Raw genomic sequence first — 25,685 nt, 5'->3', positions numbered from 1 at the left:
TATTAAGGGATAAGCAAAATACTTCAATTAGCGAATAAAATAAACTTAATGAAGCATTTGGCGCAGTCGTCAGAGCCCACCGTTGAGTCGTCAGCCGTCGTTAGCTGTTGTTAGCTGTTGAAGAAATCTGAACATTAATAGCTTTAAGAGCACGTACTCAAGGTATGCTGTACTTGGAGATACATCTCGGTGCCAATTTAGTAATGAAGTTAAGGTGTTTGTTATTGTAAAAGCTTATATATATATTTACATGGGAATTTACAAAGTATTTGTTTGTATGTGAATGGATTTAAATGTATTTATGGTTGTATGTAAACAGAAATCACGGTGTTGACGGAGAAGCTCTTGAAATATTAGCAGTGGCGGGAAAACAGTGTTGCCAATAGGTTTTTATAATTATTTGAAATATGCAAATAAACTTAAATTAATCTCTAACTTGAAAGCTTAATAAATATTACAGGGTAAACAGCCATAGCCGAGTCTCCCCCAAGTATATGCTTTTGTTCGTGAGTACAAATCTCGACAGAGTTCTCGAATCGAAAATATTTTAAGGGCATTCCCTCTAATATATAAACAGAGTACCGACTTCACTTATGCACAACTTGCCTTTCTTTACATCTCTTACTGTCTTTTTGACTCTATTTCTTTCCCTCTCTTCTCACACCAGTTTTCATTTCAGAAAACCGCCAAATTTGCCGCGAAATGCACAGGGTTGGCAACACGGTTCGTGAGTGTTTGCTGATAATCCGGCTTATTGTTTTCATATTCCTTTTTGTTTTTGTTGTGAAGACTGTATTTTTTATGGTATGAGCTTTACAAACTGCTGCACTGCAATACAAATTCACTTGGTTTTATATAAAAATTACATTCATATTTGCATTGCATACCAAAAGCTAACGATGCTCTCTCCACATTTTATAAATACCTAGAAAAAGTAAAAAAAAAATGTGAAAATCTCAAAAAAGTAAAAGCGCTGCATTCCTACGTCAAATAACTCAACGCGGGTAAATTTAAGTTCAAATCATAGATCGCGGATAAATAATTTTATGTATTTCATATTTCGTAGTAGATAAAGGTCTATGTGTCTTTGACTGAGTTATGCTTCTCTGAAACAAATAAAAGTTAATATTACAATATCGAGACACTCAGACATGTTTAGTTAGCTACAGATGAAATATTCGAAAAACAATACAGTCAAAGAGATCTGAGGAATGAATTAATTTTGGGTTAACTGCGTTGAGTCGGAATCAACTTCATTTATTGTTTCGGATATTCACATAATAAGGTTCTTTATTGTCTACGATTTCATCGTTTTCGCATTAAACACAATTTTGACATTCATCTAATCCATGATTAAGATAAATTTGATATCAAAACTTTCATTAATACTTATACGACCTTGATGTTGTAGGTATCAACAATAATATTGGAGCTAATATAATCTGTTTTTTCTTACACAACGGAAGATATTTATCGTTTGTGCCTATCAAGCCTATCTAAAACAATCGGAATAATAGTGCTTCTGAGTGTGTATAGTGATAATGAAATGAAAGGTAGATTTGTTCGACGAAGAACACCTCGTCATCGACGCACCAACTCATTTTGGTTATATGCTGAGACAGTGGTATCCTCTCCGTCTCTCTCAGTAACTTTCTTCGATATATTCAGCCTGGGATCACGTCCCCGCCTTTCGACCAATATTTAAAGAGGCTTTCTAATAAAAGCTGACCTTCATTGGCGGTTTAATGCATATAGAATCTAGCATTTATAGCATTATTGCGGAAGATCAAGGCACCAAAACAAAGAAAGGTGGGTCTATACTATTTTACAGAAACGATTGGTTCAATGATTTTCACAATCGTTCGCAAGAGACCAGCTGAGAAACACATATACTTTCCTATATGATATCTCAAAGCCAGAAATAAATCCCACAATTCCTACGACTATCGGTTCCGATTTTATCCGGCTCTGTCTAACAGCTCTCGATGCCGTTGTTCGCCGACTAAGCCTTGGGAATAACATTTTGGATCCTCTTTGCTCCTCCATCAATCACAATATTGACCGTATTGAGTCTTCAACTAATATTTTCTTTCTCCATTGCCATATAAATGTCTCACTTGTCACTGAAGCTCTTTTCACTGTTCTATAACTATTTATGCAGATCTATTACAGACTCAATTTATCGATCTAGAGTGATGTAATTGTTGGATGTCTAAATAAAATCACTTTTTGTCGAAGTAGTAAAATATAATTCAATCAAAGAGTCTCAGACTCATTAGTTTACCCTCATACGAAAATTCCAAACAATTGCTGATGTCAACATCGGAACAGAGGGTGGCATGTTAAAGCAAAGCTTGTCAAGTTAGACAACCCTCAGACGCCAGTGTTGATACAACATTTTATTGAGCTACAATATTTCCATAGATACTCCTCGCATTAGGAAAACAAATAACCACATCGTTATTTTTGCTAAGGATTCCCACACACATTGTTATTTATATAACACACACACACACTTAGTACAAATATAAGCGTGTAAACACAACATTATTTCATGAGAAGCTCCGCTCCAATTTAACGCTGCTTTCAGCCGTCAAATCTGTGCCAATAGTAACCAGTGGACGACACAACACGTCACCCACGCAAACATATACTCGTAGTTAATGCCGAAAAAAATCACAAATCACAATAATAATAACCACAATAAGAGGCACAATAGTAACGATACCGTTGACTGTAACGACAGCAACAATTGCAATCACCACGCATCAGTTTGTTTTGGCGAGCAATCAATGGCGCAATGGCGAGCGGTGATTTTGGGCCAATAAATGTCAATAAGGACATATGTACATGCATGTGTTCGTATGTACAAATATATATGTCATATTATATAAGCCTTCGAATTGTTAGCCAAAAGTCATTTAAATAGAAATCTGTGTACTTTTGGCAAAATAATTAATTCGATTTTAGCAGGTATTTCCTTCGAATAAATATTAATAGACATTTCATAAGAAAATTAAATATTTTTGTAAATTAAGAGTTAAACAGTCAATGGTTTAACATTTTTATTGTCAAATTTCATAAAACTGTAATTCGATACTCAGAACCGAGGTTTACCCTGTAAAACAAAGCAAAAGCATTGAACTATGTTACTCTGTGTCAATTCTTTAAATAACAAACGAAAAACTCAGTTGTAACGCTGATTCTTCAAGCTCTTCTAAATAGTTTTTATAAAGGATTACTCAAACAGGACGAATTATTGTAAGATTCAAAAATAATAAACAGCTTAAGTGATACTAACGGAACTGTCACGTCTTCTCATATAATTACTTAAATTTCATTGTTTCTTGTTGATGATTCTAACTAAGAATTTCTACAAACGATATGGAAATCTGTTTGTTTTTTTGGTTTTTGCTTTTTTTTAATTATTACGTAGATTAGATTCAAGTACGTGATAATTTTAAATAAAAAACAAAAACAAAAAAAAAAATTAAAAATTTGAAAAATACAAAAAAATTAAAAAAAATATTAAAAAATAAAAAAAAAAAACAAAAAGGGATTAAATGTCTGCTACGTCCACGTCGTTAATCCTGGGTTACGCTAAATTCTGATAATAATAGTGCATAAATCAATGATTTTTCATCATGTTCTGAGTTGGTTTTTTATTTGTAGCTCATACAAATATTGCTGTCCCAAAATTCCCTTTGGGGGGGTAAAAAGGTGATGAAATAAGGAACATTTTAAGATATTTTCGAAAAAAATCGAAGGGGGCATAAGTTGTAAAATTTTCCAAAAAAAAAAAATTTTTTTTCATTTTTTGCTATGAAATATTAATTTTAAAAATTTTTACGATATACAGTTTCAAAGTTTGAGAAATTCTGTACAAAAAAGTCACATGGTGTTTTAAAATCTGTTCATTAGTTTTAAAGTTATGGCGGTTCGAAATTTTTTTTACAAAAAACTTTGGCCCCTTATAATATGGCAACCCCGAGTTACACAGACCTAAGATATATAATTGCCAAAAAAAATAAAGAACTTTTTTTTTCAAGTGGCTTTTTTTCCAGAGAATGCCCCATATGTAGAAAATTTCACCAATCAGTTCTAATATTTGTCATGTCATTTAATCAACACTCTCGTGGATGATCCTTTTTTTGATCCTTTTGAAGAGTATTCAGACGCTGCGAAAGATATGCAGTTGAACTTCCATAACTCGAAAAGTTCTTGTTGTAAAATAATGTTTGAACTGAGTAGCTATTAGAAGAGTAGAATTACGAAAAGACGAACAAATAATAATAATAATTATCGAATTAGCACCAACCCAGAAGAAAATATAAGGCTTTTTGTCTTTTTAATTTCACGGCTATATATAAAGCACTACGGAGCTCGTATCTGGCAATACTATACATCGTTGAAAGGTCTTGACATAACCTACAAAACGACGCTATGCATGATTAGTTTGGATATTGAGTTCAACAGTTATAGACGTGTAAACATGGAGTTCACTGACGCCGAAGGAAGAGAATCATCCACTGTGAGCTGCTCCCATACGGCCAGACGTTAATTCTATCATCTACTGCGAATAACTGAACCGCTTAAAGCAGGCGGTCGACCAGAAGCGTCCAGAATTGGCCAACAGAACGACAGGCCACACGCTTCGTTGATGACTCGTCAGAGCTACGGGAACTCGGATGGGACCTGTTCCTGTCCTTGGCAAATGCCCTATGTGGTGTAAAGTTGAACTCAAAAGAGGCTTGTGAAAATTGGCTGTCCGAGTTCTTCGCAAATAAGGAGGTGGGCTTCTACGAGGGCGTTATGAAGTTGCCGTTTTGATGGAAACAGATTATCGAACGAAACGACGCATATTTGAACTAAATCTGATCACTGTAACACTTTTTATAAAGCATTGAATATAGAACAAAAAAGAGGAAGGGAGATATTTGACAACCTAATATATGGTATATTACAACAAAATGTGTGTGTTATGTTATGTGTTATAATAATTTAGTTATAAATAATTACATAAACGTTACATGTATATAAATACATATGTATGTACTGTATATATGTTAATATATGCTACTGATGAAGCCAAAACAATTCCTCCTATTGAAGCCTTGGCTTTAATAATGGAGGGGAACTTTGACGCGCATGGCTTCATTAATAGAGTCTGCCAGAAATTGACATTTAATTATGATGTGCAATGTGTAATTAAATTTTGAGAAATGTACAATAATAATTTAATTTCGATTGATTCGTATTTCAATGGTAAAGTGGACTTAAAAATTAAAAGTCCTTGTTGTAAATATACTATAAAAATTTAATTGAAGTAAATAAAGTATTAAAGTTTTTATAAAAATTCATAAATCAAGTAAGGAAGTGCTTTATTTAATTTTATTAGTATAATATACAATTTGATCCACATATTCGCCATATGGATGGTATAAAGAATATTGAAATTTTGAAAATACTAATATAAAGAATATTTATGACCCGATTTCACTAATTTTTGGCACTGAGACGTATTATTAGAAGAAAAATATTCTCTGTGGATTTCTTCAAAATATCTCAAAACCATATTTTCGGAAAAAAAATATTAGAAGCACTGATGTCCTCATGTTCGATATATGGGACCTTGAAAACTTGCGGTCTGATTTCAGTGATTTTTAGAAGAGCGATGATAATCTTAAAATTCAGTATTTGTGCAAAGTTCTTTTTCAATATCTTCAGTAGTGCTTACTTTATATATTGTAAAGTAATATTGTTAATCAGAACGACTTCAAAGTTCTGGGAAGTAGGTACGGTTGTGAAACGATTTGGGCTATTTTCAAAACATATCATTGGGATGCCAGGAAAATATTATGAACTGAATTTGAAATTGGTCGATTAGTCTCGGATATATGGTTTTTGACCCATAAGTAGGCGAAGCCACACCCATTTAAAATTTCTATATTAATATGAGTACAGCCCTTCAGTATCATCTTTATATTATAGTTTAAGGTTTCTGGTGATTTTCTTTATTGAATTAAAGCATTTTTAGTAATTATAATCCGATTTCCTTAATTTTTAGACATTATAAGGAAGTGCCTGAAGGAAACTTTAATTTAGTTAATATAGCATTAGTAAAAGAGAAATGTTCAAACAACTTAGTAGGGGGTTCACGCCCACACACAAAAAAATTACTTCCTAGTGGGCGTGTCAGTGGACCGATTTTGCCCATGAAAGCAACCTTCTTAGGGTGGCAAAGAACATGTAAACCAAATGTCATTAAGATATCTCAATTATTACTCAAATGATAGCTTGCACAGACGGATAGACATCCGGATTTCAACTTTACTCGTCACCCTGATCACTTTGGTATACTTAACCCTACATATATCTAACTCGTTTAGTTTTAGGACATATAAACAACCGTTATCTGAACAAAACTATTATACTCTCTTAACAACTTTGCTGCGACAGTATAAATTTACAGCATTACTAAATATTTGGAACATTTCCTCTTTCAGATTAATGTGGTGATGTTTCTTCAATGATGATAAGGTAAATCCGACATCGCTTGTAGAGCTCAAGGTTACAAACCAACTTCGAATGAACGAGTTTATAATGGATCAGTAAAAGTTCTACAGCATCCGGGTATAACCAGCGATATTTGTATACATATACGATAAGTATTATGCTATAAAGTTCATTAGGACTTGTTGAATATTTTCAGCTAGGTTGTGTATTTACCAAACAAAAATCTTGTTTTTGAATAAATATCTTCCACCTGGAGTACATGTAAAGTACAGGAGTTAAAGTCTTGGCTGGATCGTATCAGTGTGGTTTTAGAACAATAAAACCCAAACGTTTCCAAGGCAAATTTGTAAATTTTCGATTATAATTAGACAAATAATCGTAGTATTTATACTCCCACCTTAAAACAATACTCCCTCGCATGAAGTTCGTGATGTCTAAACCGAACGCTACAGAGATCTTATAGAAGATAGAAGAAAATAAAATCAACCAAATTGAAATGGAGCCATTTCGCGTGACTTTTATTTCGATTAGGCACAAATTTTCGTTTCCTTTTATTAAATAGTTTGAAGCCTGTATCCAATTCTTAAAACTTTCTTTCTCGTCTTAAAATTTTTTTTTTCAAAAATTAACAATTAGAGAGGACTATAATGCCCTAAGTGTTTAGAAATATGTATTAAAAAAATAAAACCAAATTTTATATACTTTAGGTATTTTCGTTTTTATTTGTTTAATTTTATCAAAATATATAAATATTTAGTATTCAGACATCCGTGACAATGTCATGCAATTACGCAATTCTTCAAACTTTTGTAATCATTTTTTGTTGGTTTTCTGAGTAACCAATTCTTCATGCTCATTTACATATTTATGCTCAGTACACTGTTGTTCATACCAAAAAAAAAAAAAAACGTTTTATTATGCTTTGGTATTTATGTATATAATACATCAAATGTTTATCATACTCGCTAGTATAATAGTTAGAAATATTGAAATTTTTTCATATTTAACTTTACTATTGATCTCTGTAATCTGGTCATAAGAGTTATGGTATTTTGTTGATTTTTTACTTTTGTTTTTTAGTTAATATTTATTTGTTTATTCATATTTTAATTGTATATTTTATTGTTTTTTTTTTTCAGTTTATTTTTATTATTATTTTTTATTTTTTTTAATATTTTTTTCTTCTGTATCGACAATCCCAAATATTTTTGCATTTATTGTTGTAATTATTGTTATTTTCTTTTTTTTTGTAATTAGAATTTCTTTTCTGTGTATGTCTTCAATATTTTGTTTTAAGTTGTATAACTGAGTTTTGAAAAATTGGACAATTCTAGTCAACACTTCTATTCTTTCATTTTTCAAAATTTATTTTCAAATTTTTTATTGCTTACTACCTATAATTATTTGTTTATTTAGCACACAAATGCACTTTAATACTTTATGTAAAATTCTCATTTCAAATCACCTAAATCAATTTCAATTCTGCACATTATTTTCTTCCAGTGTATTTAGACTTGCATTAACCTTCTTACTTATTTACTTACATATGTAATTATTGTATTTGGTTACTTTATTTTGTTTTTCTGTGTGTGTATGCGTACAACTCTGCTCCTTGGTGCAATATATTTAATGATATTTTAGATGAATTATGTATTGTATATATGTACTTGTTTAGATTGGCTGGGTTTCGTAACTCCGACGTTGGTTTGTATGATACAAATTTTTTGGGAGTGTGTGAAGTTACAAAGTGTTGCGGGTGAAGGAGGAGAGATTATAAACACATATCTATAGACGTATATGTATGTATGTTTGTATGTATATTAAATATTATTTTTATTGTTGCAATTTGTTGTTGTTGCTATTTATTCAAAATTTTAAATTTTCTTTTTTAACTAGTATTTTGAAGGAACGCTGGTGGGTTATGATTGATTTACTGAAATGTTCTTACAAAACCTGCAAATTTGCTCACTTATACAATAGTTGATGCTCCACTTCTTTTTTTATTTTTTATTATTTTTTTTTTTCATTTTTATTGCTCCATTTTACAAATACAAAACGTACATAATTGCAGCTAAAGTGCAACAATGCATTTTATTGCGAATATGTATGTATGTATGTATGAGCAAAATAATTTTTTTGGTTTTCAAATATATTTTTTATTTAATTTTTATTCACTTAAAATCGCTTATAAATTCAATTATTTCATTTTCAAATTATCTTTTCTAATATTCTTATGCAATATTTTTTGTCGTTTTCATTTGGATGGAAGCTTTTTGAGCGCCTACAAGCGCTAAGCTGCTAAATGCTAATGATGAACTCATTCAATAATTAAATATAAAATATTTTTCAAAAAAGCAAATAATATTTTTTGCGTTTTTGTTTTAAAATTTCAAGCAATAAAAAGCTTTGTACAATTAACCAATTTCTGTTTGAAAGTTTACGAAAATTGCAAATACAGTCGAACTTTCCTAACTCGAATCACCATAATCTACAAAAAAAAACTTCGAGTTAGAGCGATTTCCGAGTTACGGAAGATAATTTGTATCCTTGCCCAAAGAAAATATTACTAATAATAGTATGAAAAATGGTTATCATTGATATTATTCGAATTGAAATCTTAGGCGCAACAAACTTCCAAATAAAAAAAAAAAAAAATAAAAAGCCAATAAAAATAATTTTTGTATGCTGAAAATATTTTATTATAAATTTATCCATCTTAACAAACAAAAAATTTGAATAAAGAAAATTAAATAATTTCACACACCTTAATAAAAAAAAGATAATAATTAAATTTAAATAAAATAGAAAGCAATTAATAAACTAAATAATTTAAATAAATTAAATCATTTTAGAAATTATCTTATATCATTAAAATAATTTTAAATAAACTATAAATTAAACTAATATTGGTTAAATAATTATAATTTAAATTTAATAAACAAAAATAAAAATTGATATTTTTAAAATAATTTCAATTAAAAAAGAATTATCATGAAGAACTGAAATTAAATAAAATTATTTTAACCAAAAAATCAAGTTAAAATAAATAATTCTGAACAATTCTAATAAAAATAAAAAATATATATTAGGAATAAAATAATTTATGGAAAATATTAAAAATAAAACCATAGCTTAGTTTTTCCAATGCGTAAACTGTCTTTTTAACCGAACAGAATTAACGCAATGATATGAAATTGAACCGTCTTCGATTTGCTCGTTTTGTTAAAGTTGAACTTTTTAAACATAAATTTTATACAGTGATAGCAGCAACAAAGCTTTTGAATTTCATATAATTCAAGAAAATATGTGAATAACTCATTCATAAATAGTTTTAAATAAATTATGTTATTTTTTATTATTTGAGGTTACTTATAATAATTTTGAAACAATTTTGACATGATAGTTTTAGTATTTTTAGGCAATTCCTTTAACCCTTCTGCTATGTTTGGGTCAATTTGATCTAATTTTCAGTAAAACTCGTCGAAATTCGCGTGTTAGTCTAGTCGTATTGTATTGATTCTAATTCTATTTGTTAACTGCAGTAAAAGGAATAGATAAATATGAAAATTAAAATAATATCTGTTTTTTATGTTGCTGGAGGATGCCAAATGTAATTTCATTACACTTATTACGTTGTTGGATCAATTTGACCCACCTAGTATTTTGAAACATTTTGCCGTTTATTATTACATCACTCGATCAAAAACGCCGACAAAGAAAGCTAGTTATCGGAAATCGAGTATATTTTGCACAGTTCTATGCTCTGCCAGAAATGAATCCACCAAAAAACGACAGCGATGTTTCTTCTGTCATCATACAAAAAATCCGAACAAATATTAAGCAGTTTAGTTTGTGAAAATTGCCGTTAAAACATACATATGTCAACTATTTTCTACAATTAACATACACTCAACTTGATTCAAATAAAAAAATATGAACTCTTTCAATAAAATAGTGTTATTAGTGGAGTTTTTATAAGTGGGTCAAATTGACCCAAAACACTATATAATAATTTTTTCCTAACATAGCAGAAGGGTTAAGGAAAAGATAATAGTAAACCTAACATTTAAATTAATTTTTGTTATTTATTCTAGTTTAAGAGGTTAGGTGGGTTTCAAAATTTAAAAAATAGTACAATATGTTTGAAATATTATTCCAAATTATCAAATCAATCCGAGTAATATTAAATATTATGTTTAAAAGAAATTAATAAAAAAAAAAAATGTTAAAATATCCATGTTTTTAGGCTTTGAGACCAACCTAACCCCTAACCCCTTAAAGTTGTCCAAAGCATTGTTTTTGCACAAACTCCAATAGTCACTCCAGTATAAATATTTTATTAATAATTTCATCTTTCTTCAAAAACTCACTTTTTTGCGAACTAGTGGTCATTCGAAACACCCGTTGACAGTTACCTATCTTAATTTCATTATGCAAAACAAATTAATGCTCATAAAAATTTAGTGACAATTACGAAATTGTTTCCTCAGCAGTGAAGACTCACGCTCTGAATTATATTATTTATGTGCTCTAACTTATTTTTTCCAATTCGTAATATCTCGCAAATTATTTATTTTAAGTTTATTTCGAATATCTTATTTTTTCTCATGTCTTAAATATTATAATTTTATAAGAGATGAAATGAAGCCATCTCAGCTCATATATAAATTTCGATATTACTTTTACAAACCGAATGCGATATGGCATGCTGCATGATTTTTCAAATAAAAGTGATATGCAAAATTACTTTCTCTTTCAAAAAAAGTACAAAATGCAACAAAAAAATTCAGACTTCCAATATGAGTTGCTTTCGGTCTCAAGTAAACGCCGATCTCAAATATGAGGAACGAAAATCGAATTTTCTATACGAATAGTACAACCCTATCGAAATTTACAGCTTTTTTTGAAAAAATAATAAACTCAACATTGCATATTGAAGTAATTTTCGAATGCAACTCATAATGAGAGCGCAAGCCATCGGCGTCTCACTCATAAAACGAAATAAAATTACAACAACATTTATCTTTGGCATTTTATTCATTATAACTTTCGATATTAATGCTACTTGTTGTCGCGACCATTTGTTGTTTGCTTTTACTTTGACGAATTACTTTCGAGATTATTTATTTTAAAACTAAAAACACCAAAAACAAAAAAATTATCGTTCATTTGTCGTGTTTAACATAAAGTTTTTTTTGTTTTTTTTTTTGTTGTTTTACATTTTGATTGATTTTTTATAATTATAATTATAATATAATATAAGTAGTATGTATGTATTGTAGGTGTATAAATATAAAAATTATTTAAGCATTAATATAAATTACAAAAAAATACATATGTATGTATGTATATGTAGATATAAAGTAGTAAGTGATTTCTCAAAATTCAACATCATACGCTAAAACTTATTATAAAACTGCGTGTGTAGATATGTATTTGTGTATATGTGTGTGTAAATCAAATTGGCAGTAGAATAAGCAAAACAATTTCAAATTATTTGTACAATTAACCAATTTCTGTTTTAAAGTTTACGAAAATTGCAAATACAGTCGAACTTACCTAACTCGAATCACCATAATCTACAAAAAAAAACTTCGAGTTAGAGAGATTTCCGAGTTACGGAAGATAATTTGTATGAAAGTTGACTTATATTGCCAATTCAAGAGTTCGAGTTATGGAAAACTTCGAGTTACAGCAGTTCGAGTTATGGAAGTTCAACTGTATAATATATGTGTGTATATTTTTGCAGAAAATAATCTCTTAATACAACTGTATGGAGTTTGCAGGCGGGCGGCAATGGAACATGCGCTCAATTAATAAATTCTGCTAAGCGAGTGACAAAAGAACATTCGCTTATTTTTTTCAGGTTAAGTGAGTTCGGTCGAAAATAATAAGCGACTTCAAAAACAGTATTTTTAATAAAAAAAAAATAAAACAGTTTTATTAAGAGTTTCGATTTTTTCTCACTCATTTTAATCGAGTTGAGCGTTCTTTTGCCACTCGCTTCCAAAAATTACTTTATAAGTTTAAAGAAAGAATATTAATTTGCAAAATTATAGATTAGCACTACTTCGAGTAGTTGCAAATGTTTACACTTAAAACGAGCTCTTGCAAGTTGTCAATGATTAACTATTTAAATACTATCAATTACTTGATTTTATTATCAAAAATTGGTTTTCGAAAACTTCTCAATTATCTTTTCCATATTATTTACCGAAAATTTCACAATATTTTTTCCGAAAACTTCGCAATATTTTTCGAAGTAGTTTCAAATTTTTTATCGAAAACTTTTCTTAACTTCTTTATCAAAATCTCTACAATTTAGTTTCGAAATATTCTCAATATTTTTTCGAAAACCTTTTCGATAACTTTTCAATATTTTTTCTCGAAATCTTTTCAATAATTTTTTAAACGTAATTTTTCAATATTGTTTTTCGAAAACTTTTCAATCTTTTTTATAGAAAATTTTTCAACTATCTTTTACACATTTTATCGAAAACTTCTCAATGCTGTTATAAAAGTCAATTCACCACGTTTTGTGTGTGTGTGTGTGCTTTTTGTATAAAAGTATGTTGAATTTAGCTTAATTTGTTGTTATTTAGCGTTTCTTGAACACTCTTCTTCTACAATGTTTCTTCTTCTTCTTACAAATACAAATACAAAACATTTTCAAACTCATCATACATATTTATGAAAATACGAAAATGGCTGCTGTATAAACACATGCTTGATTATCCGACATTACATACTTAAGCTGTTTGTTTAATATAATTTTTAATTTCTAACTTCAACTCCTCCCTTTTTTTGTTGCTCTTTTGTTATTCAAGTGAAAAATCTTAAGTAACACACATGCATAATTAATAATGATTGTGACACGTTTTTTATATATTTTGTTTTTGATTACAATACAATGATGTATGTTACGCAACGCCGTTAGTTAAAATACCGTAACTGTAAAATACACTTAACTGTATATGTATTTTAGTCTGCGGAAGCACCGTTAGCGCTTAACGCAAATGATTTTTCTTTTAGTTTTTTTGAGAGTAAAGAGTACAGTGTTAATACAGGGTGTTTACAAAGTTGGTTTTGTGCACGATTTCTTAATTTTTTCGCAAGAAAAAAATTTTAAACAAAAGTAGACGATTTTCGAAAGTGTCGTTAAATTAACGCTAAAGTATATTAAATATATATAATATTTAGACACTAAATTAAACTTCTTCAAGTCACTATTATTATTATTTTTTTTTAGTTGCCAAAGTATTTTAAACCGTTAGTTGTCACTTTTTCGAGTTGTCAATAAATTAGAAAGAAAAATATAATTATAATGTAGTTGTAGTTGTGTTGAGTTAACGTTTGTTGTATATTTGATTGTTTTCAATAATTACAATAACTTTGTTCATAAGTTTCGACAGTTGGTGGCTGCTCGCTCTCTTCATGCGCCACTTTGTAATTATCTGCAATACTCAATTGTCGTTCGTAGCTTTGCTCTATCACCTATACTATATATATATATATATATGTATGTGTGTGTTTGTATAGACTTAATATATATATATATATATATTTGTATGTATGTATATAACTTAAAAAGAAAAAAATAAATGTTTATGTAGTGAATTAAGTAGTAAAGTTTCCATTTTGTTGCAGTTTAGCAGTAGTTGGGAAAGTTTCCCGTTTTTCGCCATAAACTCTTCTTGCGCTCCACACGTCTTATACTCCACATTCGCCATGTTCCACATTTTTATGGCGATACATATGGTGGCGGTTTTCGATATGATGGCGTTGCTGGTGATTTCCCCCGCGCTTCGCGTCCACCGACAACAACGGCGGGTGGTGGCACATATTCATCGACATCGTTGTCGCCTAAAATGTGGTAGAGTGGAAGGAATTGTGAATTAGCTACGCATTTCATTAATAAAGGAGTGTATATAAGTACTAACCATTCATGTTGGAGGTATTGTAGGATGGTGGCAACAATGGCGGCTTCTCATCCTTCAAAATTATTGGGCTCTTATTGCCGATTTCGGGTTTCTCGTCCAATTCATCTTGGAAAATGACAGGTATATTTTTCTTGCGGAACGATCTACGTTCTTCTTCATCGCCTACATGAAAATAAAAAGATTTAGAATACATTAGTATTGAAGAATTGTAAGAATCGGGAACCGACTGAGTATAAAAATATGATCCAACACCCCTGATCCAAGACAGATTTGCTGAATGTCAGAATGGCAAACCAATTATGATTTTCATTGGTGTCACAGAGTCTGATTGGATTTTCGTCTTTTCGAATATAAGCAAACCAATATTCGAATCAGCTGTTCTGCTATTTATTCATTTAAAATGAAAATTTTAAGGAATCACATTAATTCGCTTTATGCTTAAAGGAAGTCAAAAATAGTAATTATTTTTATGTAAAAATGTACATATTTAAATGTATATATACAGTGGAACTTCTCTAACTCGAATCACCATAATCCACAAAAAAACTTCGATGAAATTTGTATGGAATTGCCTTTCAATGCCACTTCAAGAGTTCGAGTTATGGAGAACTTCGAGTTATAGAAATTCGAGTTATGGAAGGAAATTTGACGCTATTGCCAATTTAAAAGTTCAAGTAATGGAGATCTTCGAGTTATGAAAGTTCCATGTATATTGTTTAACTTTTAATCTAATCTGAATTACTTATTTTGTAAAATTCTTAGAATATTTTATTTTTTTCCGTTGAATTCAATAATTACGTCATTTAGCGTTCTTATCTTATTTTTTTAATAATAATTATATTTTTTCCAAAGCGTTTTAACGACAAATCAAAATAAATTTGAACAAAATGTCTCAAATCTGTCAGCCCTGAAGCTCTCGGTTTGTTTCTGATAGTTAAACCGATAAAATTGGTTTGAATGACACCCAAACCAATAGAATTTCTGATTCGAACATCAAACCAATAATATCAGAACTCATGACACGAACCAGAATTTTTTGTCGGTTTGAATTCTGATTCCGACAACTGTCAGATTCCACAACAACCCTGGATATTTTCTAATTAATCAATAACTCACCCAATTCCATTTTGCCACTCTTACGACGGCGACGATGTAGACAACACGCAATGAGGCAAGCAATTAAGATCATGCTGACAATAATCACCGCCGGCAAGATGATCGTGTACATATACTCTTCGCTGAAGCTCGATTTCAGTGTTGGCTGATCAGGTTTCGTGGGCACATAGTCACGATGGATGATATCAGTTTGTGCTACAAATAAAAACCAAAACATATATTTACTAATAAACCGCCAAAGAAATACAAAAATTCGAACTTACGATGGCACAAGCCCAACGGCAATGCTTGTACATTGGTCAGATTCAATTCGGGTCCCAAAATCTTCTTCACATGATCGCGCACCATATGATCCTTGATCAGATAAACACTGCGCACAGCCTCGATTTCCTCTTCGGGACAACGGTTATGCGATTTGTATAAGCTCGTATTGTAGAAATTCACAATCGTGCTATCGGAGTCGTGTTGCGTTGTCACCGAACGTATTTGCACGTATTGAGTAGTCGAATCGCCGAAGAGTTGTGAAATGCGTTCCACAAATTTCCGTTGCAGATCAGCATTGAATTGTTCATGTCGAATGGCTAGATAGGCTTTAAAGTAGACGCTAAACTCTTTCTTGGGCGCATGATTCACCACCACAACCAATGCGTCGGTGGCGCTCAGACCGCCAGCATCTTGTGCCACGAGCAAGTATTCATCAGAGCCGGCATCACCACTCTTTGGTATGCCATAGAATTCCTGATTCTTCGAGTCGAATTGTAACCAATGGCGTGGGTTGAGCTCTTTGTGATCCTTCGTCTTTAGTGTTAATGTGAGTTGTTCATTGTCGTTTGGATCATAGAATGTATCGCTGGGCACTTTGAAGACGAGCAAATGTCCGACGGTCGCATTAACGCGATCCACTTGATTGCGTGGTAGCGGTGGTACGTTGGTCGCCATATGCGTGGTGGGTTTCGGTTTAGTAATGTGCGATTTTTGGCACGCGCCAATCAGTTGACCCGTTATGGATTTCACGCTCAGTGTGGGATACACTAAATCACTTAGACGACTGGCATCTAAACGCTTCACCAGCTTATTGAGCTCCGCCTCAGGACACTCACTGGTGGGGAAGGTTTCATTGAAATACACAAATGTAGCGGTATTAGGATCCTGTGGCATCGGACGTATCTCGCGCACAACCAAGGAGTTGGTGTTTTCATCACCCAGTGTTGAGGCAACATCTGGAAGTTAGTGAATGATTAGTGTTATTAAAGTATAAACAAAAATTGTTTCAAAACTACTTACCACGCATCAATTTCAGCTGCCAGTCAATGTTGTGTATATTCTTCTCGTTGATTTTAACGGTAATGCTGATCTCGTGATTAACGGTACGTACACCGCGATGTTGTTGCACAGATATCTCTAATGTCTCTGTGACTGACTCGTTGCCAGAATCGGTAGCCGTTAAACGATATTGCCATTTCGAAACAGAATCGTCGAGAGGTCTAGAAGATGAAGAGGGATATTTATTATAAGATAGTTCAAAATAAAAAAAAAACGAATACTAAATTTCATATAATTAAATACTATTTCTTACAATTGTAAGAATTTTAGGAAAATTCGAAACTAGAAAAATCACTTGTATGGAAGCTATATGTTATTGTCAACCGATCGTGAAATTTTTCGCTATACATATTTTATTTATGACATGCGATAATAGTATCGAATTTCGTGTCTACAGCTGCGTAATTGAAGAAGTTCCAATCAGAAATCTTATTTTTTGACGATAATTTATACCGGAGCTAAATGTTATAGTCAACCGATCTTAATGATTTTCTCTGAACATTTTCTCTTTGGGATAAGTAAAGCTATTACAAAAAATTGGGTTTCCCTATGTACTCAATTAAAAGAGTTATTTAACAGAGTATTGTTTTTGAGTGGTAATATATATGGAAGTTTTATGTTATAATCTACCGATCTTTATGATTTTCTATGTCCATTTTATATTGGTGATATGTGAAAATAATATGAAATTTTGAGTTCTTAGCAGCTTAATTGGACGAGTTGTAACACGGAATCTCATTTTTGAATGATTCAACCGATCTTGGACATTTTCATTGTCCATATTTTAATTAAGATATGCGAAATGAAGAATACATTTCGTGTTCTCAGCTGCTTAACTGGATAAGTTATGATGGAAAATCTCATTTTTGAACGAAGAAGGGTAGGAAAGCCATACTTTATTTAATAGTGTTTTTACTGTTTTTTTTTCTATTCATGACAAATTATAATAGTAGAAAACTCAATTTACGCACGGTTTTCGGTTTAATTAAAGAATTTATGACGCAAAATTAATTAAATTAAAATTGCCCAAAAATACTACAAATACAAGTCCTTAATTCAGATATTAAATCAATTCAGGTCAATTTACTGACAAATCGATACTTGTTTTGATAGGTTAAGGAGGCCAAAGCCCTTACAGCCAACAATCATAGTAACCATAAATATAAGTATTTCAAAAACACTACACTTACAATCCATAAAGTACATGTGTTTCGGGATTGAATTGTAACCACGACGACGCCTTCAATTCACGTCCATCCTTATCTGTTAAATCTAAGCGTAGGTTTGTGAGATCCTCCGTATCGTAGAAGGTATCTTGTGGCACTGAGTACGAGAAGGCTTTGCCCGAGGTCACAGCGAATTTCTGCAGACGTGTGCGTATCATTGGCGGTGTATTTTCCACTTTAGGCTCGACATAGTCAGTAGAGGGTAGCGTAGGCGCTGTGGCATCAGTGCTGATGGAGGTAGGCGAAGTGCCCAATGTCGAAGTTGTTGGTGAGGTTAGCAGAGAAGTGGGCGACGAAGCAGAGTCGGAACCTTGCGGTGTGGTTGGAGGCTAAAGGACAGTAAATAAAATTGCATTAATACATAATTGTGAATATAATGAATAAAAGATGACTCACCGTGCGACTCGCATCTGTTTCGGGAAGCAAACTGTTGGTCTCGTTGTCATCCTAAGTTTATTTATGGTCATCGTATGTTGATTTATTTTTTTTTTTTTTGTTTTTTGGGAAAAATAGAGAAATAAAATTATTTCGTATAACTTAGAAGTGCCAAAAATTTTCGATATCGATACTTCATGCCAGCGATATTTCGATGTTAATCAATATAAGTTTGTTTGTATGAAGAAATATATGGAAATGTTTGAACATTTACTTTTACGACAATAATTCTAGAAGACATGCATATGGACTAAATATGTGACAGACACGTACATATGTGCAGTAGCTAGCAAAATAATTACAAATGTAGTAGTTATTTAATTTATTTTAATTTTAATTAAACTTTTATATTTTAAATTATTTTTTATTTACTGTTGTGTTTTTTTTTTTGAATTTTTATTTTATGATTTTATTAAAGCTTCTACTTTTTATCTTGCTATTATTTCAATATCAACTACAATTGTTAATTATATATATAATATTGGATCCATAGGACACGAATACACCAAATACATATATGTATGTATTTACAGCCATTGGCAACTAATGAGGAACACTTTAGAAAATATGATTTACAAGTTTTTATGAGAAATAAATATTTTTACTCAAAAATAATATGAAACAAAGTCCTTTGCGCCAAATCATAGTGATTACTCTCGAATCCGAAGGGACACAGACTACCATTATTCGAAAAGCGGCTTAGAAAAAGTTGGATAGAAGAACAATTGGTCTTCGAGTTTTAAATTCCAACATCTTTTCATTAATGAAGCCATTCCCCACTGAGTGCCGAAGATGTTTACAACATCGACCTTATCAATTGCTCCCATCACCGTTTGTGAACTAAGTTAAGTAAGGATTAAACAATTGGGTATTAGAAACCTTAATTCAGCTAGATTTGAGAATAGAGTTGCCACCTTTCGAAAATTTAGAACTCATATAAGCTTTACAATACAAATGCTTAATGTAAAAAGCTTAAGATCGCTTTCGGAAAGTGTTCGGGGGGTCACTAATTTATAAATTGTTTTGGGCAGAGTTGTCAACTTTTAAAATAATTGAAACTGAGAAAAATATTACAACGTTTGCAGCTATATAAAGTGTTAAAGAAAATCTTACTTAAATCCAGCTTTTAATTGGGTTAAGTTTTGGAGCAGAGTTGCGGCAATTTGAATAATAAACAGAAGCTCAAGAAAATTTACAAACTGAGTAGGATTAGTAGTTGAAACAAGTTTTGCAGAAAGTATTCGAGAGATATTCAATTTCTGATATGTGTTGGAGTAGTTTTGCAACCTGACAACAGAGTTGCCACCTTTTGAGAAATGTAAAAATGGAAAAAAAAATTGACAAAATGTTTAGTGGCGTTCATAAAAGTGCTAGAGGCAACTGAATGGGAAGTATAATTAAAATGTTCACTTTTTTCTTGTCACTTTTGGAATTATTTGCTGAAATAACGGTTGTTTATCCACAATCTCAAAACTTTACTAGAACAAAATACATATAAACTAAAAAAAATAAAGTTTTACGTAGATTTATAACGCTCTATTATAAAAACACGCAGCGTCTCCAATTCGTTGTCAATGGCTGTACAACTTTATATAAACTTTTGATATGAGGAAATGTTAGTTGACAATAACTCAATATTTATAGACATCTAAAACACAAAGAAGTTGAGAGCCACACACACACATACAAATGTATAATGCTAAAAATAATACAAAAACAATAATAAATAGAAATGTGCATAATTGGCAAAATAACAGAAAAGCAATTAACAACTTAATGAAGTGTTGAATGTGCAAGAGAGTGCAACAGTTATACGTGATTAGCATTTGAATACATAAATGTGCAATATGCGCGCATGTATCCATAAGAAAAGTTATGGTGGTGGTGGGAGACAAATGGGACACAATCATTGGAGGAAAGTTGGTTGTGGGCCATGGTTCGCGGTTTGTTCAGCGTGAATGCGATTTCAAAGCACGCCAATTTGCTAAACAGTGGACCATGCACGGCTATGCGTATGTATATATGTATGTATCTATGTGGGAGTAAGTAACGGCATGCAGGCGCTTGGTGTTGTTGAAGCCATGGATAGTAGTTGCGGTGGTAAAGTTAAGGTGACCTGGACAATTGAGGTGCTAATAAAAAGTGCATATTTTTTTGTTTTTGGAACATGCGTTCACTGTTTTGCATTGCCAATACAACAATATTTGCGCCTTTCCACATAACTTTCAAGCGGGAAATTTCACAGTTTTCCTGTTTTTGTTTTTTTCTCTGTTGCTAATTTTTTGTTGTTGTTGTTTTCTAAATGATTTTTACGCATTCCAAGCTTTATAATTCGAAATAAAATGGATTTGCTTGCTTTCTTCGAGTGGTTCTTCACCTTTCTCATAACGCCTTCACCGGTTGTTGTTAATAAAGTCGGCGTTGTTGCTGCTATAACATCACTACTTGTTGTTGTATCTGCTATTGGCACAAACACATTTGTTATTGGCGTCTCTGCACTGTTTCTAATGGCTTCTTCCGCATTTTCTTCACGTAAGGTGTTATTATCAAATGTTTTTGTTGTTTCTTTAAGTATTTGCTGTTGTTGTGTTTGTTGTTGCATACGTTCTAGCTGCACTTGGCATCCACATTAGTGTAAGATAGACAACCAATAATACATATACAATTTTGTAGTTTACACAGAATTTTTCAATTATATATATATATATAATATATCAATATATAATATATACATAGATAACAGAACAACAACAAAAAAGAAGATTTTAATTTCTTACAATCGTTATAAATTATAGCCTTGCAGTTAAGAGAGAAAAGATAGACTCGACGTAAACACAGTCAAAATAAAGTCATACCTAACGGTATCTAAATCCTATTAAAAGGTGTCTTTTAAATCAACGAAGACTAGATTGAGCTTTGAGAGACCAAGAAATTTAACATACTCTCTCGATCTTGTTTTTGTTATTGTAATCAATTTCTTCAAAAGATATTCTTTAGTTCACAATTTCTATTGAGATTAGCTAAAAATGTTGAGCTTAATTTAGTAAACCAGGAAGAGAGAGAGAGAGAGAGACTTCAGCTGTCTTATATTATTGTAGAAATCAATACTTAGTTGCAGTTAGCTTTAACTAGGCTTGAGTTAATGTTTAAAAACGTATTTTGTAGCGACTTTTATGTGATTAGTCTGTTCTTGTGAGTCAAAAAATTTGCTCTCGATGAAAAAGTGAGGTTAAATAGTTAGCTAACTTCCTCGAAGGACTAGTAGAGGTTATAAAGAGCAAGGGTATTAGAATAATAATTTGAGACTTTCACTACTAAGTTGATCTTGATATGTTCTAACGAGATAAACTACACGCTCAATGAGCTTTCTATCAAGCACTTGTAAACCTAGCCTTATATTGGACTATTCAATGAATATAAATCATTCCTTTCAGTGGTAACATGAAGACCAGTCAAGGGCCAATTAACCATAGACCAAATAAAGTCAAAAATATTGATATGAAAAATAAAATATAAAATAATATAATAATAATTAAAATATTTAAATAGAAATGAAAAATGTTTCCATTAAGAATATAAAGGGATTTTCAAAAAGGGCGCAACAAAAGTGGACCGATAGGGACAGCAAACGACGCCTTATTGTTTCCAGCTATATATACAATCCAACAACGTGTCGAAATTATTAAAATGTACTACCGAAACTCGGAGTAGTGGCCTCGACTTTAAGAGCGATATGTCCAATTTATGGTTGTAATAATCGTCCTATCAGATCAACAAGTGAGCGTCTAGTGGAAAAATTTGAATCCATAGGCACAGTACAAAATGTTCCCGTGCTAGTGAGACAAAGAAGTGCCCGTAATGTCGAGAATATTACTGCCGCTTGCGCATCAATTGAAGGTGACCCAAATCAGTCTCTCACACGTCGTTCTCAAGCGTTGGCCATCTTTGTGACGTCATTGTGGCGAATTTTTCAAAAATTCACACAAGAATTGTAGCCGCTTGACCACCAGAATCGTCGCATGTCCGTGAATTGTGCTGAGTAACAACTTGAAAATGAACCGAATTTTAATCGAAAAATCATCTTCATCTGGCTGAATGGCTTCGTCAATAAGCAATAAGGTTTATGAGCCGGCAGCGTCTTTGGCCGTACTTCATCCATGATGATCAAGACCGGTACGTCACTGTGAATGGAAATTGCTACCGCTCAACGATCACCGAATATTTTTGCCCCGTATTGGGTGACTGTGGACTTGGTCAATACGTGGTTCCAACAGGACGGCGCCACAAGCCACACAGCGAATTTCACAAACGATTTATTGAAAACCAAGTTTGGTGAACGTGTTATCTCACGAAATGGACTAGTCAATTGGCCGCCTCGGTCGTGGGATTTGACGCCATTAGACTATTTCCTGTGGGACTACGTCAAATCTATGGTCTATGCCAACTAGACAGCGACGTTTGATTAACTTCGTACGAATATCGAACGCGTAATTGCAGCAGTATCGGCCGATTTATGCTTGAACACCGTCGAAACTTGGGTTCAGCGTCTGGACTTCTGCAAGCGTGCTCGTGTTGGCCATGCAAAAGAAATCGAATTCCATACATAATGACATCGAATGGAATGGAAACTTTTATAGTGCCCTTGTTGAAAAACCCTTTATATAGTATATATTTCTAGCATATTTGTGATGTAAAGAATATTTACTAATCAGCTGTCTACTTGCCTAACGTGATTTTATGTGGGCAGGATCAACAAAACAGCGAAATAAAAAATAAAAAACAAATCATAACCTAACTATGTGTGGTATAAGACTGAATAACGCTCACACTATGTATATATGTACATATGTCGATATTTCAGTTCATACTAGCACTGATAAGACTAGAGTCTAAACTTGTTAAGGTATGAAAAGTATGTACGAGTATATACTAAAACGATGTGAGTAACGAGTTTACAATACAAACGGACAATAGTTAAAGCATTATACGAGGAAATACACGACGTTGAACTAATACTTTGTATATTTAGCTTTACATACACGTACGAGTATATTAACATAATTTAGAATGTTTAGCATATAGAGTTTAGCAGAGCAAACTGTAACGATTCTAATCGTTGAGGTGCATAGAGAAGCCACAAGAGATTTGTTTGTTCAGTATTTACCTTTGTTAACAATGGTGTGGTGATGAATGATGGTTTTATTGTTGTTGTTGTTGTTGGAGTTGTTGCAAATGAAGTTGTGATTGTTGACAATATGAATGTGGGCACAGTAGCCGACGATGGCGTAGACGAAGGTGAGAGAGAGGAGGACGAAACAGATGATGATGATGATGAGGAGGAGGAGGAGGAGGACGATGATGATGGTGAGGATGATGATGATGCATATAATGAGGTCGTGACAGCATTTGCCAATAGATTGGGTGCTTGTGTTGTTGAAGCATTCATTGCTGGTGTGTGCAAAGCTGGTGGCAACAAAGAAGTCGTCTCTGACTTAGACAATTCAACTCGGCTTATAGCGGGTTCTAGTGTGTTAGCTACCGGCGTTATGGTGCGAGTTTCGAACTCAGCGGCTGCGGCGACGGCGGCTGTTGTATCGAACGCACTCGCCAACGAAGCTTCGGTTTGTGCACGATCCAACGAGTTGTGACTCAGCGCGGCGCTTGACTCAATCGCAACTACGGAATCTGAGTCGGCGGACGGCTCAACAGCATCAAAGCTGTCTGTGTCACCGTGCTCATTACGTAGGTGTAACGGTATTTCTGCGGTTGTTGAGCTCTGGGCAACTTTTACCGTTTCACGATCAGCATTTGAGGTTATTTGTCGATTCACATTTTTGTCATAATCATTTTCGGCACCGTCGAGCTCACCACCATTATTGATCTCTTCCAGTGCATTTGGCACATCCAATTCCTTGGCGATATCGACCGCAACCGGTGCATCTTCATCGTCGTCTTCTTCCAAAACCGGTATCTCTTTGATGTTCTTCGTATTTTCAATGGTCTTCGTTATAACCGATTCCAATTGGGAAACGCTCTCAACAATCTCCTCATCGATATTCGTATGTTTCGTGTCACTAATCGTGTCGGACGATGTCGGCTCTTTGGCACTAGACGAGGCAGCTGCCACAGCGTCGAGTAGGCCATCCTCGTTCGAGCCACTAGCGGTCGCTGTTGATGTGGATGCCGCTGATAATTCTAACTTGTTATCCTCGATATTCGACTATACCGTTATGCGTGTGCAATAAGACAATATTCGTATTGTGTGTTTATGTGGGTGTGGTGGATTGTGCGTAAATGTGTGCATATGTGGTGATGTGATGTGAGTGGTAATGAATGCATATAGATATATTTATTTATGTATATATATATATGTATGTATGTAATATATACGTTTACAGTTAGTTAATATAAAATCAAACGTATTAGCAGCATAATTATTATTTTTTGTTTTTTCAATTCATTGACGTTTCGAATCACAGTAAACGTTTAGAGGTTAGCACAGTAAAAGACAGAGAGCAGAAAAAGAGACCAGGAAAAACATCATTAGATTAATAACAAATCCGTAACAAATGTGTAATGTATGCATGTATGTAAGTGTCTTTAACTTTTTACCATGTTTACGTGTGTGTGTATGTATATGTTACTTATTTTTTGTTTTTGTTTTTTTTTTGTTTAGCAAATTTTCATATATCAACAAATTGTTTATTAATTACAAAAGTGCAGTATTCAAATGAGTGAAACCCTAAGCAATGACCAATAAATGAGTGAGTAAGTAAGTACACCACTTCGCGTGAAACATTTGATTCCATATTTTCTTTTCTTTTTTTTTTTTTGGTTTTTGTTTTCAAAATGCATATTGCAAAACAATTAGTAGGACGTTTAAAACAACGCTTGACACTCACCTGACCATCACCATGGTGATGACGATGCGCATGTGGCGGGGTTGTTACTGGCACTTCTGTTTCACTTTCACTGGAAATATAAAAACAAAATGTTTAAATATTCAAATAAATATTTATGTTTGAATTGTTGAAAAAAGCCGAGGCGAGAAAATAGTCCTTGGAACTCAAGCAAAGTACAAGCGACTGTCGAGAGAAATTTCGTTCCTTCGAAACAAGTATTTTTAGAT

At 32.4% G+C, this 25,685-nt stretch overlaps 1 protein-coding gene across 6 annotated transcripts in view; it reads right to left on the bottom strand.

Annotated features, from left to right (window-relative positions):
- Positions 1-10,206: 10,206 nt before the first annotated feature.
- The window catches only part of LOC105214529 (dystroglycan 1), a 67,305-nt gene continuing 51,826 nt past the window's right edge, over positions 10,207-25,685 (bottom strand). For 2 of the 6 annotated variants that reach the window (XM_054234609.1, XM_054234610.1), the window contains exons 7-16: positions 25,459-25,528; positions 23,721-24,776; positions 20,934-21,167; positions 18,518-18,568; positions 18,086-18,450; positions 16,857-17,056; positions 15,836-16,792; positions 15,573-15,767; positions 14,457-14,618; positions 10,207-14,379 (exon numbers count right to left, since the gene is read on the bottom strand). In XM_054234609.1, the coding sequence (XP_054090584.1) occupies positions 14,258-14,379; positions 14,457-14,618; positions 15,573-15,767; positions 15,836-16,792; positions 16,857-17,056; positions 18,086-18,450; positions 18,518-18,568; positions 20,934-21,167; positions 23,721-24,776; positions 25,459-25,528 (3,412 nt within the window). In that variant the 3' untranslated portion in view covers positions 10,207-14,257. The remainder of the gene's footprint in view (positions 14,380-14,456; positions 14,619-15,572; positions 15,768-15,835; positions 16,793-16,856; positions 17,057-18,085; positions 18,451-18,517; positions 18,569-20,933; positions 21,168-23,720; positions 24,777-25,458; positions 25,529-25,685) is intronic. The other 4 variants (XM_054234612.1, XM_054234613.1, XM_054234611.1 and 1 more) reach the window with 3 other exon arrangements.

This window comes from Zeugodacus cucurbitae, chromosome 6, assembly GCF_028554725.1.
Source record: "Zeugodacus cucurbitae isolate PBARC_wt_2022May chromosome 6, idZeuCucr1.2, whole genome shotgun sequence".
Taxonomy (NCBI): domain Eukaryota; kingdom Metazoa; phylum Arthropoda; class Insecta; order Diptera; family Tephritidae; genus Zeugodacus; species Zeugodacus cucurbitae.
Note: the sequence above shows the minus strand (reverse complement) of the source record. Positions and strands in the feature narration are given on the sequence as shown.